The sequence below is a fragment of the Panthera onca genome, chromosome B3 (assembly GCF_046562875.1).
Source record: "Panthera onca isolate mPanOnc1 chromosome B3, mPanOnc1 haplotype 2, whole genome shotgun sequence".
NCBI classification, from domain to species: domain Eukaryota; kingdom Metazoa; phylum Chordata; class Mammalia; order Carnivora; family Felidae; genus Panthera; species Panthera onca.
The window spans coordinates 60,646,836-60,670,860 of NC_138344.1; the positions used below are offsets into that span (position 1 = coordinate 60,646,836).

Consider the following 24,025-nt stretch of genomic DNA (forward strand, 5'->3'; position numbering starts at 1 on the left):
TTAATTTGTTATCAGAGAAACTGCCTGGACCACGGGGTATGAAAGAACTCCCACAGAGAGTTCCTCCAAATCCTGTCTCCCCCACCTTCTCCAAGAGCCTTGGAGCAGGCAAGTTATTCCACCCCAGCCCCCTGGAAGGCCCATGTGGAGGTCTGCATGTAAGGCCCTGGCTGCTGAGGGGAGTCTAACACCAACAGGCCTCATGCAGGGTCATGCAGGTAGGAGGGGTGGTCATTCCTGACATTTGGAGGCGTACACACCCGGGTTGGTCTGTCATCTGAGTCCCTGGGGATGAGGTCTGAGTCCCTGAGCAGCGAGTTATCCATATTCCTCACCATCCGTGCAATCAACTCCCCCATTTTCAGCCCAGAAGGAGAGGTTCCATAGGTCATGTTTGTGCCATCCTGAGGCCCGACGGGATGGGCCGGGGACAGTCCAGAAGAGGGAGGGAGAGATCAAACAAAGGAGGGTGATAGAAAGGGAAGGAGACAGAAAGAAGGGAGGGGACAAAGGAAAAGAGGAGAGAGAAACAGTGTGAATGGAGACAAGATGGAGAAAAGTGATGCAGAAAGAAAATGTTCATCCGGGGTGTTTAATGCTAGCTGATCTTCCCAAGCTTTTGGACCCATTTGGAGTATTGGAAGAGGAAGGAAATTCAGGAATTCAGCTTCAGTTCCTTCCTCAGTGATGGAAAGCTCCAGCCAAGACTATTATCCACTGAGCAGCCCCCAGGGCAGGTGTGTCTCCTGAAACTCAGGAGGGCTGGCCACTCTGTGGGTCTCCATACCCTTAGCCCCAGTGTCAGATCACACTACTCTGTTGTGCTGAGAGTGTGCCTGCAGGCCAACCTTCTCCCAGATCACAACATAAGGCCCGTGTCCTAAGTGAGAGACAGGATCACAGCTCAGTGACTGAGAGGCTGTCTCAGGGAACTGGCTGGCTCAGGTCCAGAACCAGATATGCAGCCAGCTTAATTGGGGGCATGCTGGGGTTGAGCAGCACTGGCCACAGAGGCCGGGGCTGACACAGGCCTCTGGACATATTTCTACCTAAAGTCTAGGCCTTGGAGTGTCTTTGCCCAGTCTCTTTAGTGAAAATCCCTAGGAACTCTTCTTCCTTTAGTAATTTTCAAAGTTGAGAGCCAGTTCCTGCTTCCTTAAACAAAACATCCACCCTGTCCCAGAGGAAAGCCCTACATTGCTTTTCATCACATGAATGGCTTCCCGATAGTTGCCTGCTCCCTGCCCTGCACACCACACCCCAGGCTTACATCAATGGAACAGCCCATGAGGGAGCCTCTCTCGATGGCTTTCTTCATGATCTTGTACATGTCTCTGGGAGCATCCTTGATCTCAAAAAACTCTGTCACCCCTCCTGTGAAGTCCTCCATGGCCTCTGTAGTGTTCCCACCTTTCAGGGCCTCATACGAACCATGGAGCCTTGGAGAGAGAATGAAGACCAATCTGAGGTCACAGGGTTCCAGGAAACATGACCCAGGCCCTGGCCACCAGAATTTTACTGTTGGGTCCTGTGATGTTCTCTTATCTAATTCTCCAACAACTCTGTAAGCTAATGGAGTAGCTACTATGATTCTCTTTCTTCACATTCGAGCAACTGAGTCTTATAGGCTAAGTGGCTTACCCAAGGCCACAGAGAACCAGAAACACTGGGATGGGAACCCAGCCATTCTCACTTCCTGACTCTTCTCTTTCCACCATACTCTGAACCCCAAGGAAGGGCTCCATAGAGCCCTTAGAAATAGCTGGGGTGGAGCTTCCAAGTTGAGAGATAACATGGCTTTATTAATATCCCGCGTGATCATGAGGTTGAGCCAAGCAAGACCCTGGGAATGTGAGCTTCAAAGATCTAATGCTCAAATATAAGACTTGCAACATCACCACGAAGGCAGAATTAAAGTGCTCACTATGGGAAGCTAAAGCTAAAGATTTCCTACACATGTCTTCATCCTCCCCGTAAATACAGTTTTTTAGTTATAGCCGTTGCTGCCTGGACCCGACCCCCTCAGACTTAGGGACCCAGTTGAACTGTTACGCATGCGCACATGTGCACGCACGCTGCCTCTTGTGACAAGACTTCAGCTGGATTTTGCAGCCCACCACCTTTAGCCCTGCCTCACATCCTCAAGTGTTGCCTTACTTAGCATAAGCCTTCTCCAGCAGAGCACTCCAGAATTCATTGCGGTGGTTGGACTTGGTGAAAACCAGTTGATTGTTGTAAGTCGGCAGGCAGTCATCAATGACCACATCCACCCAGTCTCCGTAGCGCCAGAACTGCACAGAGGTACCAAGGACAGAGTCACATCGTCAGGTTACCACGTGCCTCTCCTCCACATTCCTCAGACTCTCTTTGATCCCAAAGCGGTCCCATTGCCTCAGCTCTGCACTTGGTCCTTGTTCATACTCTTTTGGGTTTGGAGGGTGTGTATCTTTCTCTAACTGGACCGTGAATTCCTTGGGGGCAGGAACGTGGGCTACATCTTGCTTTCTCTCTTGCACACAGTCCGGCCAGCCTCAGGGATGGTAGGTCCCCCATGAATATCTGAGGACTTGAGATTGTCATTCTCCTGCTCAGTAAGTCTGGAGTGGGGCCTACGTATCATATTTTAGGTATTTTAGCTGATTCTAATATGCAGCAGCGTTGAGAACTGCTGGCCTAGGTGAAGGTGACGTATTGATTTATGGATCTCTTGATGACAAACAAGGTAGAAATGGCTGCTGAAGAAGACTGATAGGGAAAAGGAGAGTGTCCCAGAATATACTCTGGCTATAACAGGAACATTGTCAAATAATTTCAATTCTGAATGTTCTTTTTTGAACAAACCAATTTTAACTGAAGACTGCCAAATGTGGTTTAATTTCCCCTCTAATGACATTGTTTTCCCTTATTGAAAAGAGGGGGAAAAAATCTATGTGGTCTTTCTATTTGTGGCCCTATTTAGGTAGAAGACCCTTTAAATATCAGAGGGAAACTAGCAGCTTGATGGCACAGGGAAGAAATGAAAATGAGGGCCTGGCTGCCTTACCCGTGTTCAGAGGGCAGCAGGACCTGAACCTGAACCTGAAAAGAAGACCTTCTGTCAAGCCTTCAGTCCTGAGGTACAAAATCAGCAGGTACGTCAACTGATGATTTGGGTCAGTCCCAGGACGTGTGTGTGGGGGGGGGAGGGGGGGGGCTTTCAGGGCTGGAAACAGATGGATGCCTCAGAATCCCAGCATCTGCTAGATCCCCACGTGTGGAGCTCACTTCAGTTTTTGGCCAGCACCAGGATCTGGCTCTCTGGTTTTGCGTCTAGATTTTGGATCTAGAAAAATTTCCAATGGTTTAGTTGATTCTGGATACAAAAGACTCCTTTCTGGGCTGAGCCAGAAGCCTGGTCCCCAGATTGACCAGATTTTCCTTCCAAGGCCTGGAAAAGGTGAGTGATAGACTTGGTATCGACCTGTCTTTAAAGCAAAACAGGTAAAGGAGCCATAGTCATTCAGGGGGTTTCCTTTGCAAACTAAAGGGCCCTATGAACCGCCAATGCTAATATCTTAGGAACCTACTTGAGAAAGGCTGCAGGTAACACAGCAGCCAGCTGGAAAGGCAAAAATAGATCCACAGGCCAGCAAACAGGATGTCTTCCTGCCTTTCTGGAGCATGGCAGAAGATGGGGTTTTGGGAGGGGGGCTGCTGAGGGGGCAGAGATAAACAACTGCGTCCTCACAGGCCTGAGGCCTTAGGGGGGTCATTGCCCACAGCCAAGACTGGGAGGGTGGGTGGAATCTTTCCTGAAGCCACTGGAAAGTCAAGGCCAGAAGACCAGCGGTGGGTGGACAGCAGCTGGCCCTCTTCCTTTACTGTTTTTTCTTTTTTAAACACAATTGTGAAAACACTTAATAAAGGTTTAATCATACAAATGATCTATAAGAATTCTCAAAAATCAGTTTTGATATTACAGAAAACAAATAATAACATATGTAAGTGGTACATTCCAAACACATCGTGGTGATGGGAAAACCTCCACACGCTTGTGGTGTTTGAGGTAAGTGTTCCTGAAAAGGTGGGTTTCCAAAAAGCAGCTGGCTCCCTTCACCACACTCCAATGACCTCACCTGGAAGTGGAAGATGCCCGCATAGTTTTCAGTGAAACTCTGATCGTGGGGTATGACTCGGAAAAGCAGGCGCTCGTTCAGGGTCAGGCAAGCAATGGCTGCGAGAAACCAGCAGTCCCCTGCGGGGAAAGTACATGGCATAGGTCACCTCCGGGGAAGAAAAAGGCCCAATCCCAGCTGATTCTTCTGCTTCTCTGAAGTACAAGTTCACTTAGTGTTCACTGTCCTACTTCCAGATCTGACCTCAGAGAGGTCGACCCAGAGGAGTTTGATGGCAGTCCCTCGACAATTCGATCAGGGTGACTTACTCTCTTCTGACTGGTTTTCCAGAAGGGTATAGGCAATGGCTCCTTCCGTAATATAAGCTCACTTCCTTTTTGGACCTCAATGAACACAGAGCAGTAGGTCAAATGTGTCATTCTTCCTAACACCTGGATGAAATCTGTACTTCCTGGACTTTTGCAATGTGAGTGCATACCTCAGTGGAGACTGAGCATCTGAGAGCCATCGGCCAAGACCTCTTGTACTGGAAGGAAAGCCAGTAAAGCAGCTTCTCTGCAGCCACTTTATGAGGGCGCTGAGATATTGCTGGCCATGGAATGAGATGGGGATATTTTCTTATTCTCTGAACTTCCTTTCTGGCAGAATACTGTATTTAGCGATTTTGCTGTGTGTGTGTGTGTGTGTGTGTGTGTGTGTGTGTGTGTGTATGAGAGAGAGAGAGAAAGAGAAATAGAATGCTCAAGGGGCATGCCTGGCACACTGACAGTCATAGAATTTCCTTCTAAGCAGATGGGTTGAGTTGTGCAAGGCCTTTGATTTCCTGTGTGGATGTGACGGCACCTTTAAGACTGTAGAGGGGAGACTGAGAGCTCCCAGCAGCCGTCCTCCCCACCCCCACCCCTGAAGAAGCAAGCCTCTCCTTTGAAAAAGTGTTAGGAAGTCCAGGTTATTAGCTCTCCCAGGGCTCTGCAGACATCTTTCTCCCGGGTGCAGGAACCCCGATATTGAAAACCTCTTTAGCCTCTCTTTCTGGGGCTAAATTCCTTTCATTTGGTCTCGAGTGCACCTTTCCCTCAAATTTTAAATTACGTCTGTTGATGTTCTTTCCACCTTTGCTTCATAGAGTTTCCTGCAGTCCAGTCGCTTCTTGGCCTTTTGGCTAAGATCAAGTGTAGAGCTTTCCTGCAGTTCATGCCAAAGATAGTACTTCCTGAGAGAGGAAGGTCTGGTAGAAGAGCCAAGGTGACCACCCGGACAGAATGCTGGGTGCTCGTCAATATGGCAAATGTCATCCTTGTTGAAAGACTCCATTAATATGGAGCCACTCTGGCTGGGGCATTTTAAACAAAAGTTTGAGTTACAAGTGCACTTTTTGTGTGCATATGGATTCAATATATATTCAAGGGACATGTTTGGTATTCAGACAGTTTCAGAGCTCTCTTAAGGAAATGGGTGCAGTTAAAAGCAGGGCTTTTATCCTCCTGAGTGGGGTGTGCAAATGTCCTTCAGACCATCAGGAGGATGCTGTGGACTGAGGCATATCCCCTGTGAACTCATGAGATCGTGGGGGGGGGGGGGCGGTGGGGACAGAAATTAAATGAAACCATCACCAGCACATAGATAAATGGGCACAAAGTAGTGTTATAAAAACCTCCTCCTCAAAATTCTTTAAAAGCAAAACCAGATGTTAATCACCTTTTAATCACCCCTTGATTGTTTGGCTGGATATGACCCGAGGGTACTTTCCTACCTAGATCTCCTTGACAGATGTCAGTTCTGTTGGCTCCACCAATGATAAATCGAGGATTCTCACAAATTTCCTGTTGAAAAAAAAAAGGAAATAATAACAGTGGTAGTAGCAATTGTTTGTAGTGGCCCATTATGTAGTACTAACATCCTATATCGGGGGCATTATATACGCCACTCATTTAAGCCTCTCCAAACAGCCTGTGAGTTGGATAGTATCATTCTTATTTTTCAGATAAGGAAACTAGGGCTCAGAGAGGTTAAGAAACTTGCCCAAGGACACACAGCTAGTAAGTGGTGGAAGCCAGAAGCCTGCCTCCTTTTCCCATTGTTCTACATTGGTCCCACACACTGACATACTGCGTGAGTAAAGATGTACCTTAGGAGTTACTACAGTATCACTACTGTCACAGCTTTGGCAAGGGACAATGGAAAGCGTGGATCTTTTTTTTTTTTTTTTTTCCTGTGCCAGGAAAATAGGTGCAGGAGGGAAAATATTTATTCCCAAGATGTGGTAACAGCGATATTTAGTCACCATATATGCCAGGGTCCTAAGGACATGAGAGCTGGGGAGAGCAGAAAGTAAATTTAGTGTGGGCCTTGTAGGTGTCCTGGTCAGCTGACGGTTCATTGCTTTACTCAAGCTAACCCCATAAGGCATCACGGGCCCCATTAGTTTTCAAATTCAGGTACTACAGATGATGTGCAGCCCAACAGAGGCCAACAGAGGGCACTCTTGTTTTTTCTTCCCATGTCTTGTGCTTTGTTTTTTAACTTCGAACATTTTGAAATAATTGTAGATTCTTTGTTTTTTGGTTTTAACACCATTCTTCAGAGCCTTAAGAAGTCTTGCTATCCCTGTGACAAAACCCCCCTCCCCCTGTCTCTTCCTGTGTGTGTGCATGCGTGTGTCTCCCCATTCTTGCCCCCATCACAACAATTCCATACACCAAAGTGAGTTGAAGCTCCCTGTACATGGGGAATCTCTCCCTCCTACTAGATGGAATGTCTTGCTTAGACCACACCACATGCCCCTCCCGTCTGAAACTCTTAATGCAATGGAAAGATAAACCCCAAACCGTAATTCTTACAAAGGTTACCTATAAGGGAATAAGATGGTGGGAATAAGGATGGAAGTAAAACTCTGAATATAACTGAAAATAGTTCTGACTTAGGAACCAAGTCAATTTTTACATAATTAAAAGCCAAAATTAAAGGAAAGACAATTTTAAAAAGCAGTCTGTAGGGGCGCCTGGGTGGCTCATTCAGTTAAGCTAAGCATCTAACTCTTGATTTCAGCTCAGGTCATGATCTCATAGTCATGAAATGGAGCCCCGTGTCAGGCTACATGCTGGACGTGGAACCTGGGTGGGATTCTCTCTCTCTCCCCCCGCTCCCCTACTCACATGCATGTGTGTGTGCTCTCTTTCTCAAAAATAAGACAAACATTATATCCAAAGAAAACAGTCTGTAAAAGCTGAAAGCAAATTGAAACAAAGGAACCGAACTGCAAATCAAGTCGGTGGCATGACCTCACACGTAAAAAGAATTCTTTCAAGTGACTTAAAATATAACATTTTGACTCTTTATCCCTTTTGGGATATATCCTAAGGTCAAAAACCCAAACCATAAAGAAATATGAACCATAAGAAATAATAATAATATTTCAAAACTTTGTCATATATGTTGTATGATAAATAAGAATTTATATTAATGTCCGTAGGCACCAAGATTTTTTTAGCATAAAAGAAAATATGTAAAGTTATAAAGCTGAACAACTTAAGTAACAGCCGTGCAATGTTAGAGTTGAACTGGGTATGTAAACGTGACTCAGGATTTGTTTTTTGTCTAAGAAAGTATTCCCCATCTCTCTGCACTAAAAACAAACAGTCCCCTCTCCCCAAAACAACTCTCCCAAACTAGAAGCAATAGCAATATACCTTCTTCTTAAAATGAAGCGAAGTAAGGCATAGTGGACAGGTTTTTTGGTTTCCCCATTATTGATTAACACATATTTTGTATGTTATATGTATTATACATTGTATTCTTACAATAAGGTAAGCTAGAAAGAAGAAAATATTGTTCTGTTTTTAGAGAGAGAGTGTGTGCTGCGGGGAGAGGAGCAGAGGGAGAAAGAGAGAATCTTTAAGCAGGCTCCACACTCACTGAATGTGGAGCCTGACACAGGGCTTGATTCCATAACCCTGGGATCATGACCTGAGCTAAAATCACAACTCAGACACTCAACCAACTGAACCATCCAGGCACCCCAGAAAGAAGAAAATATTAAGAAAATGATAAGGAAGGGGCGCCTGGGTGGCTCAGTCAGTTAAGTGTCTGACTTTGGCTCAGGTCATGAGCTCATGGTCTGTGGGTTCAAGCCCTGCATCGGGCTCTGTGCTGACAGCTCAGAGCCTAGAGCCTGCTTCAGAGTCTGTGTCTCCCTCTCTGACCCTCCCCAGCTTGTGCTCTCTCTCTCTGTCTTTCTCTCTCTCTCTCTCTCTCAATAATAAATAAATAAACTTAAAAATTATATATATAAAAAAAGAAAATCACAAGGGAGAGAAAATACATTTACAGTGCTGTACTAGATTTACAAAAAAAAAAAAATTAAAAAAAAATCCGTGTGTAGGTGGACCTGTGCAGTTGAAACTGGTGTTGTTCAAGGGTCAACTGTACATTCTTCTGCCAGAGCTGCTAAAGCTGGTAGAATGTTAGCCTGAAGCTGTCTGGGGCATCTTTGCCCCATTGCAAAGTTAGTCTGCTTGAGAATAAAGCTGACTCAGAGGAAACAGATGCAGATGGGGGGCAGAGGAGGGAGATGACGACAGATAAGCAGAAAATAGATAGATCTATAGATAGATACCATTAGGGACTGCGTCTTGATGGCATGGTCTGAGCCTGGATTCAGGTGTGTCTAAATCCAGCATCACTCTTGAACACTTGAATTATACGAGCTTTTTTTTGGTTTAAGCTAGTTTGAGTTGGGCCTCTGTTACTTGCCGGCTGAGACCTTTGACTACTATATTTTCTGCCCGTTTGACGGAATGTATTATATAGTGACTCAAATACTAGACTTATAGCTACATTTTTTAGTTGTTACAGGTGTAGCTTCTTCTCCTTGGGACCATAAATTCATCCTCCCATTGCCCACCAATTCCAGGGTTGACTACTTGGAAAGGCAGCAGTGACTACCCTGGTCTCTCTTACATCTATTAGGAGGCCTAGCTATTTGGGCGGAGTTACATTTTTTGCAATAGTAGATTCCCCAATACACCACATCTACCTTCAACACCACCTCAGCTAAATTCACCAAACATTAATTGAACCCCCAAGTATGTACAGAACTGGGGGAATTGAGGGTACAATAAAAATGAGAAATCATCCCTGCCTGCCTTCCACAAAAAGCACAGCCTAGAGACACTTAATTACTTGTCTTCATAAGAGATACCTCTTTGGTGAGGATCTGTTACCAAGCTTATTGAAGGCTGATTCATAAAAAAAGCTCTGATTTGCCTAGATACCCCCTCTCTACCACCTACTTCTTCTTTCCTTGCTTATAAACACTGTGTCAATAGCCCTTAGAGGGTCTGAGACCTGTTTATGTTGGTTGATATGTACAAAGGGTAAATGGTCCCAGCTCTGTCACTTTAGCTTGGGGACCTAAGATTGCTAGCTATTCCTTTGGCTATAATTTAGCCTGGGGACTGGATCTGTCAATGATGGAGTCCCAGCAATGAGCAACACATGACCATTTCCTCAGTTTTTGGGTACCGTGGTTCACACAGCAATTTGAAACTTTTATTGTGTACCTCCATCAGTAAAATATTTCGAATGTGCAACCCTATGTAAGTAATCTTATTGGTTGTAAATTACCTATGTGTATATCGATTGTCCTCACCTATACTGTGTATTACAAAATACACCAAAACATACACTTAAAAGGTGGTGCTAAAATAGATCCATATGGAGGATTTCTGGTTCAGTTCCAACATGTAAAGATCCTGGAAGTCCTCACTCTTGTCCTTACCACAAGAAAAAGCTGAGCAAACTGAAAATCACTGACTTTGCTGGGACCCATCAGAGAACTGAAGTCGCAGGGCAGCTCACCACTACCCTCAAATATGGGCACAAGTGAAATGAGAAAGTTACAGCCAAGATCTGCTTGCCCGGAGCGGAAACTGCTGGAGCCATAAAGTGGTGGGAACAAGCAACTGGTAATTTTGATGAATTTCCAGAAGCTGAGTGTGGACTAGCATGAGTGTGAGAAATTTCTGGAGGCCACAGTCTTGGGACAATCTTCCCCCCTTCTTATATACTTTCATGGTTTTTACCTCTGAAAATCCCACCAAGTTCTCGTGGTGAAGATCTAAGAAAGATCTACAAAGGCTTTTCTGGAGTTTTACCTAAGTTGGGGGAAGGGCATTGCTCCCCATACAGCCCCATCTGGGAAGCTCCCCTTCCTTTCTCACCTAAGAAGGGAAAAATGCTATACCAATGGGGAAATGTGTATGAAGGCCAGAGCCCAGAGACCTAGGCCCATTAAAAGATGGAGATTTAGTCATTACGTTAATGAACATTTCCCTTCCCCACCTTAACAGTGCATCAACAGGGCTTCAGTATAATAACAGCGACTTACAGCTAAAGATCTTCAAGGTGCAAACACTGAGGGGGAGTGCTTAGGAAACCTGAAGGCAAGAGGAGGGCAATATGGGGGTAAAACAAAAATACTAGAGGAATTTGAAGTCTTTGACACCTGCAGCTATAGGAAGCATTAATCACGGCACAACTCCTAGTCAGCTTAACATAAATCTTATCACCAAAACTTATTTATCTCAGTTCTTAATGCCCAAAACAACATGTCTGGCTTTCAGCAAAAAATTATAAAGGGTGCCAAAAGGCAAGCAAAAATAGTCTGAACAGAGAAAGCAAGCATCAGAACTAGATTCTGATATGACACAGATATTGAAATTACCAGGCAGGAATCATTAGTAATAACTATGATGAGTACGTAAAGAAGTATGACAGAAAAAGTAGATAATGAGCAAGAAAAGATGGGTCATATAAGCAAGGAGGTGGAAAGTCTGAGAAAGAATAAAAAAGAAATGCTGTAAATGAAAAAACACGATAACATGTATCGGATGGGCTCATCCACAAGCTGGACATAGACAAGGGAAAAATCAGTGAGGTCGGAGGTAAGACAATAGGAACTTCCCAAAGTGAAATGCAAAGAGAGCAAACAATGAAAAAAAAACCCAAAACCAAAAAACCCCACAAAAACCCAGAGCAAAACATCCAAAAACCATGGGAAAACTTATACATGTGTTATACCTATGGATAATTGCAATATCAGAGGAAGAGAGAGAACAGAGCAGAAGAAACATTTGAAGTAATAATGGCCAAGAACTTTCTCAAATTAATGACAGATACCAAATCACAGATCCAGGAAGCTCAAAGAGCATGAAATGGCATAAATACTAGCAAAATACAACAACACAAAACTACTACGCTTAGGCATGCCATAGTCAAACTGCAGATAACCAAAGACAAAAAAAAAAAAAAAAATCTTGAAAGAAGTCAACAGGGGAACAAATCCATTTCCTATAGAGAAATGAAGATAATTATAGCAGACTTCAGAAGCCATGCAAGCAAGAAAGACTGGATAGAAATATTTAAATTGATTAAAGAAAATCCCATCAAGCTAGAATTCTATATGCAAGAAATTATCTTTCAAAACCGAGGGAGAAATAAAGACTTCCTCAGAAAAAGAAAACCAGAGAGAATTTATTGCCAATAGACTTGCCCTGCAAGAAGTGTTAAAAGAAGTGCTTCAGGGAGAAGGAAAATGATATAGGTCAGAAACCTTGACCTACGTAAAGAAAGGAAGAGCATCAGAGAAGGAATAAATGAAGGTAGAATAAAACTTTTATTTTTCTTATTCTTAATTGAAAGATAACTTTGTTTAAAGTACTAATAATTACAATGTGTTGAGTAATTATAGCATGTGGATAGATGAAATGAAGGAAGGAAGGAAGGGGGGAATTGGACATTTTCTATTATAAGGTGTCAGACTACATATATAATAGCATAGTGTTATTTGAAGGTAGAATTAGATTAGTTGGAAGTGTATATTGGAAACTGTAGCATAACCATTAACATTAAAAAATGCAACTGATACACTTAAGAGAGAACATAAAATTGTCTCATACAGAATATTAAATTACTGGAAAAGGCAGAAAAGGGGAGGGGGAGAAACAAAGAACAGTTCTCACAGATAGAAAACAGTTACAAACATGGTGGATAGGAATCCAGCTATTTCATAATCACTTAAATGAGAATGGTCTAAATACACCAATTAAAAGATAGAGATTGTGAGCATGGATAAAAAAAGAGACCCAACTATATGTTGTCTACAAGAAACTAGAGAAGGATGCACCATGCTAATGTTAATCAAAAGCAAGGTGGAGTCATTGTGTTAATTTCAGACAAAGCAGACTTCGTAACAAAGAATATTAGACATAAAGAGTTGTATCACATAGTGATAAAGGAAGGAGTCCGTTCTCTGAGAAAATACATAGTCCTAAATGTGGACGCACCACATTGCATTGTAAGAAGTCTGGCTGGTCAGCACAGACCTTTCTGTTTAAACAGAAGCGGCATGTCCCTGATGAGCCAGCCTTAGGCGAAAGGTTCAGAAGGCATCTCCAGCTTCCCACAGCCTCCTGTTTCTTAACTGTTCACCACTTTTCATGGAACTCTCCTTGAAACTGTGAGCCTCAGTGCTCTCAGCCACTCCACTTTCCCACCCCCAGAACACCTGCTCTCAAGAAGCCTTGATAATCAATTATGCCTTACTGTTTAACTCTGAATAAAGCCAGCGTATTAGCTCTCTTAAAAATATTTACAGGCTCAGGAACTCTAAAGCGTTATAACAATCTCTAGTTCAGGAATAGAAAATAACACCTACCATTTCAAGAGGAACCAGAAAGGTGTTCTGGGGGCACATAGGGAAGAGAACCTTGATAAGCCACTTGCTCAGATCGTGGATCCATGGCCTCTGGCCCTGGACCACTTGACCTCCTGTCCCCAAGAGCTGTCTCCTGAAGCCCTGTCCCTCCCATCCCTACCTTTGGCCTTTTCCACGTGATGGCCTTCATCTTGGTTTTCTGGCTCAGCTCATGGGAGCCCAGGGCCTGAACACCTGCTGGGAACACACGGTCTTCAAAGAGGCACTTCTGAGCAAGGCACCGTCGTCTGAGAACAACAAAATCCTGCCCCTCATACTTGAGGGGCTGTGAGACGGTGCCCTCTCCATTTCTCCTGTCCCTCTCCCGGATCACGCGGTCACAGAAAAATCCTGGCAGCAGGTAGGGCATGGTGACCGCTCAGGGAGTGGAACTGGACCTTCACTGCGGCCTCTCTCCCACTGCGCCCTCAGTCCAGGCCTAATCCTCCCATGAATGGGCCGGAGCCTATATAGCTCCTCCACCCTCAGCAGCGCGATGCAAATGAACACAGTCCAGAGAAAGGCCGTGGTCAGAGTCAGCAGCTTTGGCTGGAGGCCCCTGAGCCCACGGTCAAGGGGCAACACCATGCCAGTCCGGGAGCCAGCAAGGGGAGCGAGAGAGCCAGGACAGCCCAGGACAGGCCTCAATGGCTTGTAGACCTTTAGGGTACTTCCATCAGCCTTGCTGGGATTCCTTCTTTAAAGGGAAAAAATATAGTTACCGAGAGGCTTACCCTGCCTCAGCAAAAGGCATTCATGCCTTTGACACTGGCGGCCAATGGGATATAGCATGGGGCCTTCGAAACATGCTGTATACACTAATCCTATACAGGCTGCTGAATGCATAGAAGGAATCTGCTCCAAGCCATTGTCTGAGGTTAATGAAGCCTTCATTCTCCTGATGTCCCTGCCCCATCCCCCCAAAGACCTTGACTGGCCATTTAGGGCCATTTAGGGCCATTTAGGAAGGGTAGGTAACTTGGCCCTGGTAGAGTAGGCCCCATGGTAACAAACAGACATCCACGGTTACAACTTCAGAATCTTTGAGGCAGAGAATGTGGGTGGGGAAGGAAGGAGAAATGTGTTTGTCAGAATTATATTCACAAGGAAGCCCCGCTTTTTCAAAGCCTCCCCATGCTTCAGCGGGCAACTCAATGTGAGAGCTGGGAGCTGATGGCAGGTGGACACTCGGGTCTGGCAGGCTGCCCACTAGCAGGGCGCTGTCCCCACCCAGTCACTGGCTCCTGCCAGCCTGCATCTACTGTGGGCTTTTCCAAGTGTGGGCTTTGGACTACCTGCATCAGAATTGCCTGGGATGCCGGTTTAAAATGCAGATTCCCAGGATTCACCTTAGACTTAAGGATGTAACTATTCTTGGTAGGGGTCTGGGACTCTTCACTCTAAAGAAGCACCCAGGAGATTCTTACGTCTCCCGGGGTTTGAAACCATGACATTAGCATTACAGGGCACTCAAAATAATTTCTGAGGTCGGGTCTTTTGTGAAATAATTATATTTTATTCTGTTTATACGTGAACAAAGTTTAATAAAATCAGTGCAAAAGATACATAGAGGAATAGGAGTCTCTTGCCCTGCAAATCCCTCTCCTCAGAGACAGCCACTTTCAATTCTTGTAGCAATTTCTTTTGGTATTTACCTCTGTATTTCTAAAAAACATCGTATATTATTACTTTTTAATTTATTGTTTTTAGAAGGTATCAGCAGAATTCCTATTTTGGCCAATGAGATTTAACCTTCTCACATGAAGCTCTGCCCACCACCTTCCCAAAATAGTAATGTCATAAATTTTGGTAAGATTAAAATTCAGTATTTACGTGAGTATGATGAGGTGACTATTGTTCGCTTCTTAGCTAAGTGCTATGCTGTTTTACATTTCCTTTCTGTATGAATTTTTTTCCTCTTATTCTTTATAATTTTCTGATTTTCTATGTATTGATCAATGCTTTTCCTCAGCAGTAGTTTTCCAAATACTTAAACTCGTCAGATAACCTAGTGGTTCCATTGCTCTCCCACCAAGGCCTTCCTCTGCAGCCTCGTTCTCCCATACAGACCGGACTGGCCGCCCTTCAGGTCTGGAGCAGTGGCCTGGGATGGACTGGGCCCTTCTGGTGCCATTCACTTCCCGGATCTTAACGCTTCTTTGGTTTACTCCTTGATTGGTTTGGCCGACAACTTGCAGCTTCCTAGGTAAGGGTGCACAGGAGGTAAGTGGCCTCAGTCCTTGCCCATCTAACTACGTTTTCTACTTGTCTCATGATTGAAAATTTGGCTAGGTATTTTAGATTGAAGAGCATTTTCCTTTCAGAATTTTTAATGCATGGTTTCATTGCTTCTAGCATCTGGAGTTGTGAGAAGTATGGTACAATTCTGATGAATATTCCTTTGTATGTGACCTGTCTTTTCCCTCTAAAAGATTTTAGGGTTTTCTGCCCTTCCCTCCTACTCCTCCCACTCCCAATTCCAAAAACCAAATTTATGTGCCTTGGTATGAGGTGGGTTTTTTTTTTGTTTTGTTTTGTTTTTAAAATTTTTTTTTTTTTAACGTTTATTTATTTTTGAGACAGAGAGAGACAGAGCATGAACGGGGGAGGGTCAGAGAGAGGGAGACACAGAATCTGAAACAGGCTCCAGGCTCTGAGCTGTCAGCACAGAGCCCGACGCGGGGCTCGAACTCACAGACCGCGAGATCATGACCTGAGCCGAAGTCGGCCGCTTAACCGACTGAGCCACCCAGGCGCCCTGTTTTGTTTTGTTTTTAAATTCTTCGTGCTGAGCACTCAGTGACTCCTTTCCATATAGGGACTTTTGTCCTCAGTTTTGGCATATTCTTACATCATTTCTTTGACATTTCTCTCCCTTTCAATTATTTCCTTCCTTCCTTTCTTCCTTCCTTTCCCCCTACCTCCTTCCTTCCTTTTCGTGAAACTTCTAAAAATCCAATGTTAAACCTCCTCTAATTTTATTGTATTTTCCTATTTTTGTGTTCTACATCCTAGATTTCCTTGATTTTATATTTTAGCCCTGCTACTAAAATATGTAAATTTCCACTCTCATAGTTTTCTACTTTATATTATGAAAAACTTCAAACTTACAGGAAAGTTTAAAGAAGGGACACCCATATAGCTTACATCTAGATTCAACAATTGTTAACATTTTGCCATCTTTGTTTTACTGATCTATATACGTATATATGGATCCTATTTTTTTTGCTGAACCATTTGAAAAAATGTTGACAGTGTCATGACACTCCACACCTAAATACTTAAAGGTATACTTAGGCTACAGCAGGCATCTCCTAAGTACAAGAGCACTTTCCTACTGACTTGAATGCCATTATCGCTAAGAAAATTAACTATTATTCTCTAATATTATCTAAAATCTAAATCCATATGTTAATTTCTTTTTTTAAAATTTTTAATGTTTATTTATTTTTGAGAGAGAGAGAGAGAGAGGCAGAGAGAGAGGGAGACACAGAATCTGAAGTAGACTCCAGGCTCTGAGCTGCCAGCACAGAGCCCGATGCAGGGCTCAACCCCACGAACCGCAAGATCATGACCTGAGCCAAAGTCAGACACCGAACCAACTGAGCCACCCAGGTGCCCCTCCACATGCTAATTTCTTCAGTTTCCCAAATGTCCTTTATAGCTGCTTTAAAAAAAAAAAAAAAAAAAAAAAAAAAGCCAGAATCCAATTAAGGTTGAAGTGAGCATTAGTGAACTGGAAGGGAGGTCAGAAGAAATCTCCTAGAATATCACACAGAGAAGCAAAGAGATGGGAAATTTTTTAAAAAGAAAGAAAAAAAGGTTAAGCTATATGGGGGCTAGAGCAAGGTAAGTTCAGCATATATCTAATTGGAGTTCCAGAAGAAGATAATAGAAAATATGGAAAGAATTAATATACTAAGAAAGTTTTTACAGTTAATCATTGACTCCAATCCTCAGATTCAGGAATCCCAAGGAATACTAAGCAGGAAAGATGCAGAAATACATGTTGAAACAAACACAACATAGCAATATGGCAGAATACCAGAGACAGCGTAATCTTAAACACAGTCAAAGAGAAAAGGCAGATGGCCTATTAAGGGATACCAATTAGAATGATTGCGGATTTCAGCAAGAATGTAAGCCAGAAGATAGTAAGGAGAATCAGCCTAGGACTGATTACCCAGGAAAACGATTTCATGAATGAGAGTTAATTTTATACAAATAAAAATTGAGAATGCTTACTACAAATAGATTCTCACCAAAGAAATTGTTAAACAAGATACTTTAGGAAAAAGCAGAATTATTCCAGAAGGAAAAGTCTAAGACTCAAGAAAGAACAGTAAACAAGAGAAACTGGTAAACGTGTGTAAAATATTGACTGTTTTAGAAAAGTATATTTCCTACTTTTTAAGGTTGAAAAATCAATATAGAGCTAAAATTCTGAGCGACAATGACAGATTAGTTGGGAGAAGAATATTTAGAGTCAAAGTGCCTTATGGTATTCATATTGTTTTTGAGGAAACTAAAGCTATTGATCAACTTCAGGCTTTGTCAGGATGAAACATATGTTAAGTATTTAGGGTAACCACAGAAAAAAACAGAAATAGTCAATAACATCTGAACTAATAGAAAAAAAGAGAAAACACTTTTAATACGTTTTTAAAAGGGTGTAAAGAGGAAAAAAGCAACATTTAAAAAGTAATACCAATGGAAAGGTTATGGTTAAGATGACAGTAATAAATCCAATAGAGATAGATGTTCATAATCAATGTAAATGGACTAAAACCTTCAGTTAAAAGACAAAGGTTTTCAGATTGCATTAAAAAAACAACAACAGCCTTCTAAGCAGTTTATAAGAAACACACCCAAGACATCAGAACATAGAAATCTATAGCAAGTCTATTCAACAGTGAAGCAGCTAAGATTAAGTTCCCTTTAAAATTAAGACCCAGGGACACCTGGGTGGCTCAATCAGTTATGTCCAACTCTTGATTTCGGCTCACGTCATGATCTCACAATTTGCGAATTTGAGCCCTGTGTCGTTAGGCTCTGCCCTAACAGCGTGGAGCCAGCTTGGGATTCTCTCACTCCCTCTCTCTGTACCTCTTCCCTGCTCATCCTCTCTCAAAAAAAATAATAAAATTTAAAAAATTAAAAAATAAAATTGGAAGCCGGACAGATTCTGTTATCTCCTTTTTGCTGGAAGATTTAGTGCAATAAAACAGGAGTTAGGTTGCTCAATACAGTTGTGCATAATGTACCAGGCAGCCCTGTCATTATTTACAAATGACCTAACTATCTGTATGGAAATGGAATCTATAGATAAATAACTTGGGGTTTTCAAATTGTTAGAATTACTAAGAGTTTAGGAAATATATTGTATATAATATGAAAGTCAAATGCATGTTTATGCCTGAGAAATTGAGTACAATTTTAAGAAAGATGCCCTTTATAAAAATAATAGCAAAAGCAAAAGATGCCTAGGAAGAAATCTGACAAAGGATGTTCAAACCTTTATGGAGAAAATTATAAAAGAACTTGATGGAAAGATACTAAACGAGACCCATTTAAATGGAGAGACATCCCTTCTCCATGGATAGGATGACTCAGTATTGTCAAGATGTGCATTATTCCAGGTTGATTCAATGCAATCTCAAAAAAATCCCAACAGGATTTTCTGTGGAACGCAATATCCTGATTCTAAAATTTAAATGGAAAGACAAGGAGCCAGATACAGTTAAAACAATATTGAAGAAGAAAAGTTAGAAGGACTGGCTCTACTGAATGTCAAGATTTATTGGCACAAGGTATGGAGTTGGCACAAAGATAGACCAATAAACACAAGTGAAACATGGTAGAGAGTGCAGAGACAGAACCACACATTGGTAAACATTTGATCTGTTTAAAAAGTGATATTACATAACAACAGAGGAAGGATTTTTAAAAAAAAATGAATTCTGCTGGGAGCTTTGACTATCCATATGGAAAAACAACAAAATCTGATCCCTATCTTATGTAAGAAAAATCTTCTCTGGATGGATTATAGACCTAAATATAAAGGCAGAAAAATTAAGTTTCTAAATGATAATAAAGGGGCACCCTGGATGGCTCAGTTAGTTAAGCATCCAACTCCTGATTTTGTCTCAGGTCATGATCTCATGATTTGTGAGATTGAACCCCACCCCTGTGCTAACAGCAGCAGAGCCTGCTTGAGATTCTCTTTCTCTCTGCTCCTCCCCCACTCTCACATTCACAAACACTCTCTTTCTTAAATAAATAAACATTTTAAAAATGATAATACAAACTCCACACCCGAAAAACAAATAACCCAGTGAAGAAATGGGCAGAAAACATGAATAGACACTTCTCTAAAGAAGACATCCGGATGGCCAACAGGCACATGAAAAGATGTTCAACGTCGCTCCTTATCAGGGAAATACAAATCAAAACCACACTCAGATATCACCTCACGCCAGTCAGAGTGGCCAAAATGAACAAATCAGGAGACTATAGATGCTGGAGAGGATGTGGAGAAACGGGAACCCTCTTGCACTGTTGGTGGGAATACAAATTGGTGCAGCCGCTCTGGAAAGCAGTGTGGAGGTTCCTCAGAAAATTAAAAATAGACCTACCCTATGACCCAGCAACAGCATTGCTAGGAATTTACCCAAGGGATACAGGAGTACTGATGCATAGGGGCACTTGTACCCCAATGTTTATAGCAGCACTCTCAACAATAGCCAAATTATGGAAAGAGCCTAAATGTCCATCAACTGATGAATGGATAAAGAAATTGTGGTTTATATACACAATGGAATACTACGTGGCAATGAGAAAGAATGAAATACGGCCTTTTGTAGCAACGTGGATGGAACTGGAGAGTGTGATGCTAAGTGAAATAAGCCATACAGAGAAAGACAGATACCATATGGTTTCACTCTTATGTGGATCCTGAGAAACTTAACAGAAACCCATGGGGGAGGGGAAGAAAAAAAAAAAAAGAGGTTAGAGTGGGAGAGAGCCAAAGCATAAGAGACTGTTAAAAACTGAGAACAAACTGAGGGTTGATGGGGGGTGGGAGGGAGGGCAGGGTGGGTGATGGGTATTGAGGGGGGCACCTTTTGGGATGAGCACTGGGTGTTGTATGGAAACCAATTTGACAACAAATTTCATATATTAAAAAAAATGATAATAAAGAAGAATGACTTTAGGAAAAACTTCTTTAACAGAACATGAAAAGTGCTAACCATAAAGGAAAAATAATAATTAAAAATTAATTTAGAACTTTTAAGTCAGAATTTTAAAAATAGGGGTGCCTGAGTGGCTCAGTGGGTTAAGCTTCTGATCTTGGTGCAGGTCATGACCTTGATTTCCTGAGTTCGAGTCCCGTGTAGGGTTCTGTGCTGATAGCTCAGAGCCTGGATGGAGCCTGCTTCGGATTCTGTGTCTCCCTCTCCTTCTGCCCCTCCCCTGCTCCCACTCTGTCTCTCATTTTCAAAAATAAATAAACATTAAAAAATTAAAAAAAAAAAGAATTTTTAAAATAAAAAAAACACCTTAAGAGAGTGAAAAGGCAAGTTACAAAATGGGAGAAGATATATATAGCATATCTAACCAATAAACAATCAGTATCCAAAGAATGCCTACAGTTCAAGTTGAAAAAGACAACTCAATTGAAAAATTAGCAAAGGCAAGGTATTTCATGGACATCAAGATAACAAATGATCAAGAAATACATGAATGTGTGAAAAGATGCTCTGCCTCATTCATAATCAGGGAAATGCATCTTTTCATACATTTCTTGGCTATTTCTGCCCCTCTACCCCCATTTTCAGTATCTTACTGCTAAGCTATTTTAGCTTCTTCACTATGATGTCCAGAGCTTTGTCTTCATCATGGCCCTCAGGAGGAGCTGTTGTCTTGTGGAATATAAGAGGAGGCAGTCCTAATTATTTATTGAATTGTCACTTTCCCCAGAATTTATGCTCCCCCACCCCCACTCCAGCATGGTGCCATCGTGATTTTCTGCCGAGTAAAGAGAGGGCTGGCTCCCAGCTGGGTACCTCATTTTACCTTTGAATTACCATCATCATTATTTGTTGACTCATCATGCTAATGTATGTCATTTACAATATCTCATTTAATCCTTAAAACTCTGTGAAAGTAAGAATTTTCATATTCTTTTCAGAGATGAGGAAACTGAGACCCAAAAATGGTCAGTAACCTGCTGGAGGTCACCTCGCTAAAAGGTGGAGCTGGGATTTGAATCAAGTTTGTCTGATTTGAAAGCATGTGCTTTCCCCATCACTGTGTTATGCTCCTGTCCTTTGCTGCCTCCACTCATAGTAATTGCTACCTTACCTTGAGCACCTACCAGGACTTTAAGGCTGCTAGTTCAGAATAGCCACGTGATGAGAACATCACTATGTCCTTTATAAGCAGAACATCTTTCATATGTTCATGTATTTCTTGATCTTTTGTTACTCTCTGTTCATGAAATACCAGTCTTTTGCTAATTTTTCTATTGAGTTTGTCTTTTTCAACTTGAATTGTGGGCATTCTTTGGCTATTGATTGCTTATTGGTTAGATGTGCTATAAATATCTTTTCCCACCTCATGAATTGCCTTTTCCCTCTCTTAAGGGAATTTCTTAATTTAAACTTCTAAACATTCTATTTATGTGACTTGCTAGTGGCAGAACCAGAGTCCAGACACAGGTTTATTTGGTTCTAAGTTTAGTTTGTTTTTTTTTTAATGTTTATATTTTTTTGAGAGAGAGAGTGTGCGTGCGTGAGCAAGGGAGGGGCAGAGAGACAGAAGGGCAGAGGATCTGAAGCGGGCTCCACACTGACAGCAGAGAGCCAGATGTGAGGCTCGAACTCATGAACCATGAGATCATGACCCGAGCTGAAGTCGGATGCTCAACCGACTGAGCCACCCAGGCACCCCTAAATTTAGTTTCCTTAACTACTCTGCACGATGCCCTCAGGTCTTCCTCTTTGTGTCTAGCCCAGTGATCCCACTTCTCTCGAAACTGTCTGACAGAAGATGACACATCTAAATCAGATTACAAGCAGACCTCCTGAGCCGGGTTTATGGGAAAGATAAGTAATATCCCTGAGAGGAGAAGCTGCATAGCCAGTGACTGAGCCCTCAGCCCTGGAACAGAGGGCTCACTGCACACAGCCTGGGTTTTCCTGTAGTTCTGTTTCTTCCCTCTCATTCCACATTGGAAGGGAGTAATTTTATTTTTTGCCAACCTAGGGTTTCTTCTTCTCAGAGTTGAGTAGTGCAGGCCAGGTAACCCCCCTGGCTGGGAACATACACATGGAGAGTGTTAGTTACACAAGCGATGGGGCACACGGAAGGGGCCTCTGGTGTCACCACACATTGTCAGAAAGCTTTCATCTTCTGAGCACTGAAGCAGTGGCTAAGCTCTGGGTCCTCAAGAGTCGGTGGTCAGCTCTCCTCCACATTTTACAACTTCCTTCAACTTCATTTCAGACTGAAAGGAGCCAGGCTACTTGAAAAAATAAATTGTTCTATGTCTGGGGCAAGAAATATACAGGATGAGCCTGGGACATTCTGTTGTGGCCAGAAAGCAAGAAATCTGTTTAAGATTAATGGGGTCATGTCAAATGATATAGGCAATTTATAGGGGGTTCCCACTGGGCAAAGATGGGACAATTTGAGCATCAAGAAAGTCATGACTGTAATGGATTAAAACATGTTGCAATGTAGGGTGCCTGGGTGGCTCAGTCGGTTAAGCCTCTGACTTTGGCTCCAGTCAGGATCTCGTGGTTTGTGAGTTTCAGCCCCATGTGCTGATAGCTCAGAGCCTGGAGCTGCTTCAGATTCTATATCCTTCCCTCTCTGCCCCTCCCCTTCTCGCAGTCTGTCTGTCTTTCAAAATTAAATAAACATTAAAAAATAAAAACATGTTGCAATGTTTACGATTAATCATACCCTTAGTAGGGTGTTGTTCCAAGCTGTGATATTTAAGAATGCAGAGAACATAGGAATTACAGTCGATTCTCGTTATTCATGGTAGTTATGTTCTATGAGGTGCCAGTGAATGCTGAATTAGTGAATATTGAACCATTGCTCCTGGAGGAAATACAGAATTAGATTCCTGTGACCCTCTAGTCACATTTTAATCAACTGATCAATACACACTCTTAAGTGTGTTTCTGTTTAAAGACACCTTATTTAATATATTTTATTGAGTCATTAACATTGCCCTCACAACCAACTCAAGCATTAATGAAGCTTATCTAACACATGTATTTTCTCCCTGAGGCACACCCCAGCCTTCTTGCATTAGGAACATGAGAAAGCACTTTACATTTTAAACAGAGAAATCACCAACAAGAAGTGCAAAAATGTGAAAAACGTGGCACTGTGTAGACTATGAAAAGGACGCCTGTTTACAGTGTGAGAGCTAAGCTGAGAAGGCCGACTGTCCCCTTGATTTCATCTGGGAATGTGCGTGGAGGGCGACTCAAAATTTTCACTGCCCTACACATGTCTGCAGATGACCACAGAAGCACCTTGGAGACTGATTTGGGGTTACAAAGAAATGTTAGTGAGTAGGGGAATTCACAAATACAGAACCCAGGAGTAATGAGGATCGACTGTATACAGATCATAGCACTGACACCTCCAGTGCTGGAAAAACCATATTACAGGGGAAGGTTAGGGGAGGTTTATAACTATTTGATCTGAAAACAATTAAAAGAAGGATGAGATTGTTGATGAACAGGGAGAATTACTACGTACAGGAAATCTGCTGACTGTTTCACTGTCTTCTGGATCAGACCAGAGATAAGGGGCAAAAATTGTGGCCAGAAGAGTTCTGGCTAGAAATGAGGATGCACTTTCATGCTGTGAAAGGTACTAACGATAGGCAGGTTATTGAAGGAGCTGGGAGCATCTGTTTTCCCTTCAAAATCTTAACATCAGGAAAGAAACTTTGAAATGGAATGGCTGAAAGAAAACGTTTCCAAAGATCCCAAACAATACTAAAATTTATAAGGAGTTTTTGATAGCAGTTTTAATGCTATCTTCCCAGTATTCTGGGGGAATATAATAAACTTCTATTAGTTATAGAAGTTATTATAATAAACTTCTATTAATAAAGTTCTGATGGTGA

The 24,025-nt window shown here is 42.4% G+C and overlaps 1 protein-coding gene across 3 annotated transcripts in view; it reads right to left on the reverse strand.

The window, feature by feature from the left end:
• The window catches only part of CAPN3 (calpain 3), a 51,146-nt gene that overhangs the window by 19,134 nt on the left and 7,987 nt on the right, over positions 1 to 24,025 (reverse strand). Inside the window, exons 1-6 of one of the 3 annotated variants that reach the window (XM_060618816.3) lie at positions 12,992 to 13,344; positions 5,869 to 5,938; positions 4,116 to 4,234; positions 2,158 to 2,291; positions 1,271 to 1,439; positions 261 to 404 (exon numbers count right to left, since the gene is read on the reverse strand). In XM_060618816.3, coding sequence (XP_060474799.1) covers positions 261 to 404; positions 1,271 to 1,439; positions 2,158 to 2,291; positions 4,116 to 4,234; positions 5,869 to 5,938; positions 12,992 to 13,240 — 885 coding nt within the window. In that variant the 5' untranslated portion in view covers positions 13,241 to 13,344. Of the gene's footprint in view, positions 1 to 260; positions 405 to 1,270; positions 1,440 to 2,157; positions 2,292 to 4,115; positions 4,235 to 5,868; positions 5,939 to 12,991; positions 13,345 to 24,025 lie in introns of those variants that run through there. The other 2 variants (XM_078448527.2, XM_078448529.2) reach the window with 2 other exon arrangements.